Source organism: Cucumis sativus, chromosome 3, assembly GCF_000004075.3.
Source record: "Cucumis sativus cultivar 9930 chromosome 3, Cucumber_9930_V3, whole genome shotgun sequence".
NCBI classification, from domain to species: domain Eukaryota; kingdom Viridiplantae; phylum Streptophyta; class Magnoliopsida; order Cucurbitales; family Cucurbitaceae; genus Cucumis; species Cucumis sativus.
This window is the reverse complement of record NC_026657.2, coordinates 2682953-2694524: the sequence shown is the minus strand read 5'-3', so window position 1 is coordinate 2694524 and position 11572 is coordinate 2682953. Positions and strand designations below refer to the sequence as shown.

The 11572-nt window shown below is 35.1% G+C and overlaps 2 protein-coding genes across 2 annotated transcripts; one reads left to right on the top strand and one right to left on the bottom strand.

Moving 5' to 3' along the window:
• Window positions 1-234: 234 nt before the first annotated feature.
• On the bottom strand, window positions 235-3570 carry LOC101203828. The gene is made up of 7 exons (XM_004147901.3): window positions 3358-3570; window positions 2475-2875; window positions 2206-2369; window positions 2044-2124; window positions 1842-1917; window positions 1669-1758; window positions 235-876 (listed from the first exon to the last, which is right to left on the bottom strand). Exons 2-7 carry the CDS (start codon window positions 2845-2847, stop codon window positions 707-709), a joined length of 954 nt encoding a protein of 317 aa, XP_004147949.1. The 5' UTR covers window positions 2848-2875; window positions 3358-3570; the 3' UTR covers window positions 235-706.
• A 4673-nt stretch (window positions 3571-8243) lies between these two features.
• On the top strand, window positions 8244-10999 carry LOC101203584 (putative transferase At4g12130, mitochondrial). The gene is made up of 5 exons (XM_004147900.3): window positions 8244-8963; window positions 9567-9820; window positions 9956-10054; window positions 10200-10358; window positions 10462-10999. The coding sequence occupies exons 1-5, from the start codon at window positions 8491-8493 to the stop codon at window positions 10683-10685; spliced, it is 1209 nt and encodes a 402-aa protein (XP_004147948.1). The 5' UTR covers window positions 8244-8490; the 3' UTR covers window positions 10686-10999.
• Window positions 11000-11572: the final 573 nt, after the last annotated feature.

Below are 11572 nucleotides of genomic sequence, written 5' to 3'. Positions count from 1 at the left end.
AAGTATCTCAAAATTTTTAGATTTATCAAAAGTGGGAAATCATTATTTAAAAACAAAAAAGTCTGAAAATTCCGTCAAAATTGGGGTCAAGAAATCATCTCCCAAGAAAACTTTCCATTAGCATATCGTTAGTCAAAGCAGTTTTTTCAGTTTAAAGCTCTTTGATGAAGAATACGCAATAAGTTTAAAACAAACGACAAAAAGAACTAGAGCAAAAGCAATGAAACTAGGATCTTCCTTCCAAGGATGTGCAATAATAACCTTAACCCACTTGTTAATGGAACAACTTCAAATTTCAACTTGACTGCAGCTCGATACCCGTCTCATCATACTATCACGAGTATCCTTTACTTCCAAACTTTGACTACTACCAAAATCCCTCCATGTACAAGAGAGCATGACGTGTAAGATTTTGAAATTAGTTATTGTTTTTAAACACCAGCCCTAAATCTCTAAGAATGGCATCCTCCTAATACGATCACTCAGTTTCATGAGGAGAATCAGTGATTATGGTAAAAGATGATGGATGAAATACTCATCAAACAGAAACTATATAGTTCCAACTGTATATGCAGACAGCAGTAAGAAATTATGAACTCCACACATATAAAGAGCGTCCACCTGAAATGGAAAAGTGGATTTGCAAAGGAGGCAGCAATAAGGAGCCTCCTTCCAATTCCGGTCTATACTTCTTGATTTCCAGAGCTTAGGCACTCCTGTACCTTGCATCTCTCCTATTCCTGTTCACATGCTGTGTGCGAGAAGATCCCGAGGCATCTTCCACAGCAATCCTTCCAGTCACCTGAGGATGCTGTTCAGTATAGGGAAGTGCCAAACCACCTCTGCTCGTTTGACCATTTTGGCCAATGCTGCCAGCTGCCAATGAGGAGGCATGAAATCAGTATGCTTGTTACTACCCATCATAAAAAATTAAAGACGTGGCTATTTGGTTCCCACAGGAAAATCTTTGCAGATTTTGGTTTCCTTGAACTGTTTACATTTCGTTGCTAAAAGTCACTTGAGAAAGGAATTCTGTTCTTATATTTTCACTTATTCACCTAAACATAAATAAAGGTTACCAAAGGCAATGACAAATGTTCCTGCGCAGCTTAGAACACTAACAAAATTGGGATGGATTTTAATTAGCCCAAGAGTACAGGCTCCCATTTCTTTATTTAAGAGCTTCCGAACTAAACAAATACGTTTTGAGGAAAGAGAAAATGTATGGGAGGCCGGAGAAGAATAGGTGAGACTTGGATTCGCTTTTGTGCGGATACCATTAAACCAATCCTCCCTTGTCCCTTTATAAACTCCTTCCTAATACTTGGTAGAAGGGTTTTAATAAATTACCCAAAAGGAAGACATGCGATAATAAAATTGAAGTAGCTTGTTTTTTAGTGAATAAACCTTCCAAAATGGTAATTATGGGATAGGGAACTGTGTTGCCCCAAACATAGGAGTGAACTCAGAAATGGGAAGTTTCAAGGGAAGTTAATGACTTAATGGAGAGTCATTTCTTTGTATAAAACATCAACATCATGAGCCTAAATACTCGGGTTTTCCAAAACTAATGTAAGGTGGGAAAGGGACTGTGGTAGGAGTCAAGCAAGATAATCACATCATTGCGGAAGTAAAACTGAAGTAAAGTAAAATAAAAATAAAACTTACCAATATTATCAAAGCCATTTGTACTCCCAGGCCACCCAGGCAAACTTCTTGAATTCCTTGCCCAAGAATTTTCAAAACTACCTAGCTCATCTGTAGAATTATAACAAAAGGTATGCCTTCATAAGCATCCAGTTTACACAAACACAATGAACAATTGGGCACAAACAGCTCACCTTCATTAAGATTATGCAATGTTTGCATGGTATCCACTTTACCATCAGGATTCAGTTTCCTTGTGACTGAATGACCCTAAAAAAGACACACTCACAAATTGTATGAAACAAATATTAAAAACATTTAAAAGTAATAATTAACAGATACAAATGGAGAATAGAAGGACATTAATCTGAAGGGCCAAATCTTCACCGCTGATACCTTATTATGAATTCCCCTTGAAACTTTATGAGTTGCTTGTCTGGTTGCCGTATCAGCCTCCTTGCTTTCTTCAAAGACGACCTGTTTATAATAAAATAGACAAATGAGGAAAGAGATGTTCCAAGAAGAACCAACTCCCTACTGGCATTAAGTTTCACTTACACCATCACTCCCTGCCCTCCTAGTTCTTGATGAAGTATAATATGTTCCATTCGAGCCTCCATAAGTTACAGAGGAGCTCTGAAATGTGAAGCTACTAGTTTGGGGCTGGATATGCCTGTGTCCACCACGATGATCCATGAGCTGCAAGTCTTGGTTCCTATTCTCTGTTACAACAAGACAGAAAACAACTCAGTAGTCAGTACTACAATACAGATTGCAACGGAAATGCATAAAAGCTACACAACAAACCAGACAAGTCTCAGCCTCACCTTCATCATCAGGGTCTTCAACAAGAGGCTTTTTGGATGAATTCTTACGATTTCTACTCTCTTTTCCTGATTGTCTTTCATCATCTGAATTTAATTCCTCAATAATTGGACCCCTAGGTCTTTTTGGCTCAGGGGCCTGATGATCAAGGAATCCAGATGGTTGCATATTTGTAAAAGGAATTCCAGGACCACCAAAGAAGCTGGGCTCGAACATACTTCCAAATGGATTTCTGAAAAAAGGATCATCAAATGGATCCCTTCCACCAAAGAAGCCAGAAATTAAGCTTCTTTGACCCGGAAAGCCTCCAAACCCAGCAAAAGGGTCACCAAAATCAAAAAACTCATCCCTTCCCCCTCTGCTCCTTCTATGCATCGTTACAGTTCACAAAAAACAAAATACCCTGGAAGCAAGACAAGGCACGTCAATTAAAAACTCAAAAACAAGCCCAGCGAAGAAATATTCAACATGATCCGCTCGATATTAAGAACAAAGCTCAAAATAAATATTAAATAATCAAGAAACTGAAACATTAGGAGAACTCCTAGAAATACAATATTCGCCAAAGATAAAATAACCGCAACGCAAAATTAACCATTTCCATTACATGCAACAAAGATAGCAGAAACAATGTCAGAAACCGAAATTCCGCATAAAAAACCAAAATCAACCAACGAAGGCCTAACATAGTGATACAAATCGAAACTCCTCAAACCTACAAAAAGATCAAAGACGAAAAAGAACTACAGACAACAAGATAAACAGCTTCCACGTTCTTCAAGCATGTCAAACCCTAGATTGCCTGATCCTGTTGAGAGAGAGAGAGAGAGAGAGAGAGAGAGAGAGAGAGAGAGAGAGAGAGAGAGAGAGAGAGAGAGAGAGAACCTTCAGCGAACAAGATACGGAGGAGAAATTAGCGAAAATTGAACAGAATTACTCCGGTGAGCTGAATAACTCAATCAGGATCGCTTCAAAGAAATTACCGGTAGAACAGATTTCGGGAGGGGGAAAGATAGAACCGTACGGAGACTCACCAATCAGGAAAATGAAAGGCCGAAGGAAACGAGGGGAGGGGGACGTTCGTCCTTGAAATAGATGGTTCTAGATATGAATATGGTGGACACGTGTCCATTAGTGAATGGACAATGTATTGAAATAAGAATAATGGGTTTGTTTGGGCCGAAATAGATTGGAAGAAATGGACCAGTTGAAAGCCCAAAATTGAGTTAAAAGCCCCAGTTGGGGAAATTGCAGCTGGCAAAACAATTTAGGAAAATAGAAAATGTAGCTTTGACAAAAAAAGATCCATTTTTTCATATTCCGTTTTTGCCCTCAAATGTTTTACACACCAACGATCTCAACCATATCTCCTGGGATTGTAACGAGTGTTCGAGGCCGGCTTGTTCAGGCTATTGGAAGAATCCATTAGAGGGACACTTGAGGAGAAAGAATGAGAGAAGAGGGAAAATGGTGAAGTGTTTTGAAAGGAAAGTGGCTTTGATAATTGGCCACTAAATCAGCTGCAGCTAGGGAGGAAGGAATTTCCATGGATGAATTTGTGAGCAACCTCTTCCATTCTTTTTTTTTTTCTGTTCATGTTCTCATTCGTTGATTCTTCAACATGGGTAATATTAAGTTCATCCAATTATGTAAAGAAAACACTAACCATACATATAACTTTAATTTTTGTTTGACATACTTTTACTGATTTTATTTTTATATCAATCCAACTCTAACATTTTCATATTCTTCTTCTGTAATTTTTGAATTTTTGAATTTTCGGTCTCCTTTTTCATTCGATTTCGTAGTCTTTCCTTCCTTTACGATTTCTTGTACGATTTTATTCTTCTTCTCCTTCTATGTTCTACCATGATCTCAGCATCATTGTATAATTTTTTTAGGCTTCTCTCTAATTCATGAGTATTATGTTTACAGGTTGTAAACACATAACTAAAAACAATGAAAGTAGGATATGTACATGGTTAAATTTTTAGTTTGATTGACATTTTATTTATATTTGATTTTAGTTTCATTTGTGTTAGTTGCAAATACAATTTTCTATTAATTAGTTTAGTAGGTTAATTAATAAACATTTTATATTTTTGTAGGACAATTTAAAATACAATCATATGATAATCCGATGTCAATTACATGTCATTCGCATTTCAATATACGTTAATCACATGTAAATCATATGGTAATTAAACGTCAATTACTTTTCTTTTTCTTAATGTGTTTTAAGAGATAAAAAAAGTATTTCAAAGTGTCTTGTTTTTTTAGTGTGGTACCTTCTGATTATGTTTCTATTTGGATGGAGTAGAACAACATTACTTTATTAGATTAATTACTCAACATTGTATATTTTTGTAAGTCAATTTATAAGACAGTCACATGTCAGTCGTATGATAATTAGATGTCAATCTTTAAAAAAAAATTAATCAAATGACAATCAAAAGTTAATAAAGTAATACTATCTCAGTATTTTGTCGTTGTGGTTAAGCTTCCAATAATGATAATTTTTCATAGTGGTAATGAGATGATCGATAGTGTCACATAGATTACAAAAATGAAGAATAATTAGAAATTGCATAGATTAATTGCAATTGACAAAAAAAAAAATAGTTGAAAGAAATGAGTGTCATTAATAATTAGATAATAATGTACATCAAACAATAATCAGACAACAATGAAATTGTAATCAATATCTTGATTAAATGTTAGGTTATAGACTTAATTTTCATATTATATTTTGCCACAAATCTAAATACCCATTTTAAAAAATACCAATATACTAAAATTATTTACAAAATATATTCTATCCCTTAAAACACTCTATTTTTTTCAATTAAGCTACACCCTAAATAATAAAAAATTACATATTATGAAAAGATATTATGTTTGATAAAGAAAGAAAAGCAAAAGAATAAAATATTTCATAAGATATCCTAACCTTCAAATAACTTTCATAAACAAAACTGAATCAAATTAAGAAACATTAAAAATCTATAAATAAATATATTCCCAACTTTCTTCTTCATCAATTCACATTCACAACAATGCCTCTAGAGAGTGCTTCAACTTTTCGTTACAGTATTCGTCGACGTTGCGGCGTTGAACAATCCCTCCAAATCCGATTAGGACGTATAGTACGTTTACTTTCCGGATCACCTTCCGCCGGACTTCCATACGAGATCCTCCAGGAAAGTGCCTCAATTCCAGTCCACGAGGCTACATTCCCTCTCCCTCTACGAGACGTCGAAGATTCATGCCTTTGCGAAATTTACATCCTTCAATTGCTTTCATCCTTCAACCTCGGCACCGTGACCTCTGGAATCATCTCTAAGAAGATCACGTCGATGGTCGTTGAAGTATTGGGTGCGGGAGACTACGATGCGAAGTTCGAGATGGTGGCAGAAATCGATCATATCCGAATGTACTTCTGGACGGAGGAGGAGGAGCGGAGTTGGGTTGGGAGAGGGAATAATAGTGAGAGGCGTGGAGTTGTGGTGGAGGAGAGGGTGGTTCTAGAGGGAGTTCCGGGGAGGAGAAGGGCGGGGGAGAGGGAGAGGGAGAGGGAGAGGGAGAGGGAGAAAAAGGGTGGGTTTGATGAGAGAAGAGAGTTGGGGGATTGTAGTGTTTGTCAGGAAGAACTGAAGGATGTGAGGAAGGAGGTGAGTAGAATCAGGTGTGGCCATGTGTATCATAAATCCTGTATTCTCACTTGGGTTCAAATGAGAAATTCTTGTCCTTTGTGTAGAAGGGAAGTAGTATTTGAAATTTAAGTGATTATCCAATATTGTAATTTAATTCATTCATTGTTATCAAAATGTTCATAAGTAACATTCATACTTCCTTAATTCATGTTTTACATTCTCACATTCTATCTATTCAAATCTTGAATCATTATAAATAATGATCGAGTTACATAAATAATTACATATAAGATACTTGTATGTCAATATAAATAATCGAGTTACGTAAATAATTATATATAGATACTTGTATGTGAATGTTAAAATAACTATGTTAATGGTTTCAAAAGGCACAATTTCAATAAACAAATCGAAATCACTTTTTCTTTATAAAAAACTAAATCATTTGATTTTTTTAAAAAATTATTTTAAATTAATTTTGGAGTAACTTCCAAAAATGGTTATTTAATTTAACTGTTTTATAAAATATTATTGGTTAGTGATTAGTAATTTTTTAAAATTTTTAAATATTGAAACAAAATATAGTCGATCATTAAATTATTAATAAAATAAAAGATATATGTTTTGATTTTTTTTCCCAATATCTATTTGTAAATATTTATCAAACATGTATAAAGAATTTAAAATAAAATTTAAAAAGTAAATATTTATCATAATTATTTAGTTAAATATAAAAAAATATTACCCTTGATTGGATAACCCTAAACTAACTTTTGTAACCAACTATGGAAAATCACTCACAAATACATGAAAATCACTTTTAAGAGTTTAGCATCAAACATAAATTTAATTGTTTGAAAATCAATTTTACAAAAACCAATCATATCTAGCTCTCTTTTTATAAAATCAATACCATAACTATCACTTTAAAACACACTATAAGATAAAGACTCTTATATTTATTAAAGTTGAACTTTTATAATCTAAAGTTTTTTTTTTTTTTTTATCACTCCTTTGAATTATACGTAGAAATATAAGTTTAAGTTCAATTGTTTATTTCATACGATAAATTAAGAGAATAAATCCGTTAGAATTATGGATAGAAATGAATCATTAAAAGAATAGTCCGATGATACAAAAGGTGAGGGTCTCAGTTTTTATTTCAAGTTATTACTACACTATTTAAAGTCTTATTCTTTTCCCAAAAGACTTATTGTATCTAAACTTTTAATTTTGTAACAATAACAGAAAAATATATAAATGTAAAATTAACTTGGAGTTGAATGCGTGAGTATTTATTATATAATTAAATAATAGAATTTTGTCTATATCAATTGTAAAAGTTATTTATAAAAAAAATTGTAAACTATTTTTTTATCTAACGAGTAAAATATAATCAATGATAAAAGTATCCACAAATATGTCGAAAGATTTGTAAATCAAATGGTTCAAAATGATTAATATCAAATATATCTATTGGTATCTCTAACATTTCTTGTACGAGTACTTATACACAATAACATATGCTATTTATTTGATCCACAACTCAACACATAAATACAGACTAATAAAGAAAGGATGCATCGTGCAAGACAGCTATAACTAAGAATTATAGGTCAGAGTGGAAAAAAGTTGCCAGAAGAGGAACCCTTGTTCTAGCTCGATCTTTTGAATGATCAGTTTTCGTTGCCGAAGCAAGAGTCAGAACAAACTGAGACAGAGGAATCAGTTCTAAGAGAATAGGTTGCTCCTCGCCCAATCCATAAAAAGAAGAAATCTCTAGATGAGTTGACGAGACCCCAAAGTCACATATCATAAGAAAAAAGGAACAGTTAATTTATTTATTAATCGAAATAAATTTTATAATTTTGTCTACCTCATCACTTTAAATTCCAAATAAGTGATGACATTACACTTATAGCTACTCAAAGAACTTTCATCAAACTAAAGAGGTAAGTATTCATAGGTTTGTCGATGAATTTGATATCGACAGTTTTTGTTAGTATTGTTTATATATGCTAGTAAAACATAAAAATATAATCTTTTGGGTCCAATTTGGAAGTAAAATTAATCTTATATCTTAAAATTGAAATCTATGTTCAAAACACATGTAGATCATAGAACGCTACAATCATAAGCTTTCCTTAAATTTGTAGCTTCTCACACGACTTTCATCAAACACATTGCGGAACGCTAAAATTCCCAAAGCTTTCCACCATAGTTGTAGCTTCACCAGAGCTTCACATACGTGGCGGTAACTTCATAGCTTCTCTCTAACACGCGTCATTTCCCACATTTTCTATATTCCTTTGATGATTTTAAGCAAACTCATCACCATATTCGCACAACAAGAACAACCCACACAATGCACCGTTCAACTCCCAATTCCAATTTCTGCAAATTACTCGCCAATGGATACAGAAGCCGTCGTGGGTTTTGCTCATCTGATACCCACTCTCACTTCAACAACGCCAGTGGGTCAATGGCCTCCCGTTTGAACTCTCGTTCGGTCATTCGATTTCGGGGTCCCGACACCGTCAAGTTCCTTCACGGTTTGTTGACTAACGACGTGCGGCGATTTGGGGAACCCCCAAGTGATAAAACGTCGTCTTTGCCCACTCCCAATTTGGCGCCGGTGACGGTTACGCCTATGTATGCAGCTATGCTGACGCCACAAGGGCGGTTTTTGTATGATTTGTTTTTGTATAGGCCGCCTAAGCCTGACGAGAAGCTTAATCGGACTGGTTCTGGGCCTGGTCCGGCCTCGGATGATTCGGTGGAGTTGATGGCTGATGTGGATTCTTCTGTGTTGGATGAGCTTTTGGTGACGCTGAAGAAGTGAGCTCTTTGTTAGTTCCTCTACTTAAACTGTTCTTTCTTGTTTTTGTTAAAACTGTTTGTTTGATTCTTTTTGGTGCAGAGATGAAATTTTTTTGAGTTTGGTGGTTTGATTGGGTTTAGATAAGTTGAATGATACCCTTTTAGAAATGTTGAACTGTGATAGAGTTTCTAAGTTTCTAGTCTAGTTTGAGTGATCCTGTTACATTCAAATTTCTTAGGTAATGATCGTTAACCTTCATGCTAGATATCCTTTAAGTTGAAGAACTTGTGGTTGGATGCACTGGTTCTCTAGTAGTTCCTTAGGTTGGAAATGGCTTTGGTTGAGAATTCAAAACATACACTTTAGGTTCGGTATCAACTTTTCAAATAGATTTAGGTTCTTGGGGAATGACCAATGAAAGATTAACATGACTATAACAGCTTCTTTTTTGTAATGGGACTGAAACAAAATGATTGAAAGTTGATGGGCTGAAACATAGGCATTTGAGATGACCAAAACAAGATAAATATAAGCAAGAAAATTTAATAGGGTTTAGTCCTATATGTTAACAACTTATCGCCCTATAAAAACCCATGTTTAACTTTCATTATTCTTTACAGATATCGCTTAAGGTCTAAGGTAGATATTGAGAATGTGGCAGATGAATTTTTTTGCTGGCAACGCTTTGGTGAAAAGCTCTCTAGAAATGCTTCCTCTGTAGAGGAACCAGAGGCTGCCAATATTGGGTGGGGTGCTAGTGTTGATCCAACAGCAATGTCAGCTTCACGAGGGGAAGACATTGGTTGGCAATGGTTTCAAGATCCAAGATTGGAATGCCTTGGTTTCAGAGGGATTTTTCCATCTAACCAAACACGTATGTTTCCCTCATGCTCTAAGGGATCTTATGAGTTCTTTTGTTCTGTGAAGTTAATTGGATTAGACTTTCATCATATGTATGAATGATAGCCGAGATTCTGCTGATAGTGTCTCCCTGTTGTATTTGTTAAAGCTCCCCTCATTGAGGCAGATAAAGAAACAGATGAAGATAATTATGTACTTTGGAGACTGGAGAAGGGAGTTGCCGAAGGTTCAACTGAGATTCAAAAAGGTTCATTTCCATGTCTTGTTCGTTGTATTTGATGGAGTCTTTCTGTTTCAGTTTGTGGTTTGATTAGTTTTCTGCTGTTAAGTTGCATCAAGTAGCTTATGAATGTAAAATTTCTTGGTTTGAATCTTTTTCTACCCTTTTACAGGTGAGGCAATCCCTCTTGAATACAACCTGGTAGGCCTAAATGCAATAAGTTTTGACAAAGGGTGTTACGTGGGACAAGAGCTTGTAGCTCGAACACACCACCGAGGAGTTATCCGTAAACGTGTAGTTCCTTTGAAGTTTCTAAATGACAGAGGGGAAGGTAACCAATCTAGTTACTAATTGTAATTGGTTCAAGCCTAGCTTAAAGTTCACTATCACAACCTTGTCTAATAACATCAAGTAACCACCTGATTCTCTTTCAGATGCTGAGCAGAAAGTATTGGCAGGATCGGAAGTGATCAACTCTGCATCCAACAAAAAAGCAGGTAATGTGATTGCCGCACTTGGGTGTCGTGGACTTGGTCTCTTGCGCTTGGAGGAAGCTTTCAGAGGATCACAAAGTTTGGCCATACAAGGTCTCGAAGGCGTGAAGGTTGAAGCCGTCAAACCGGATTGGTGGTCGGCAGAATGGCTTCAAGAGCATTAACAACATAACACTGCTGTTGCATAGAGTTAAGGAACCTCTACTCAGTTTGATCAATTCTTCTCATCCTTCAGGCATGGTTTTATTTATTGTCAACTACCTTACTAATAACTCAGATGTATGAACCTGAAAAGGTTTCAGTTATGCCTCTAGATGTTGAATAATATTTGTATACAAACCCAACTTTTTTTTCCTCTAGAAATTTAGCTGGGATTGAAGTTTTGCCTGGCAGGCTTATGTATGGGACAAAATTTAAGTTTTGAACTTTACACACTGACGTTTCTTTAATTCTGAAGGGTGGTTGGGTCTCAACGTTTCATTCGAGAGTACTATACTAATTAGGACAATTTTTCATTGGATATGTAAATGCAAAGGTTTTTTTAGAACTTAATTAAGCAGGTTGAATGAGATGGAAAAATGACAAGAATTAAGTGAGTAGCTTTGTGTAATCTAAGGATTGAACTGTCTACTTCGAAAAAGGATATTCAGGAGCTAAGGGTAAGATTTAGCCCAACTTTTACAGAAATACAAAGTTCTAAATAGCATAGATAACTGAGGTAGATGGTAAATTTTGACAAAAACATAATACAACCACATTTTGAGACTACTTTGGAATCAAACTCAATTTTTGAACTTATTGGCAAATACAAACTTAACTCAAAACTTATGATGGCAAAAAGTGGCTTCAAGTCTGAGATTACAGGTCTCTGATGGAGAAAGATTGGCTTTAACATTAGAGCGTTCAAACTACCTCTTTGATGACATTTGGAACTTTTGGTGCATCATTAACTACAAAGTTCAATTTTCTAAACACATCGTGGACAATACTTTTATTGTCAATGTTGGTGTCACAGTACCTCGGTAATTATTTGATTTCTTGAATATGTACT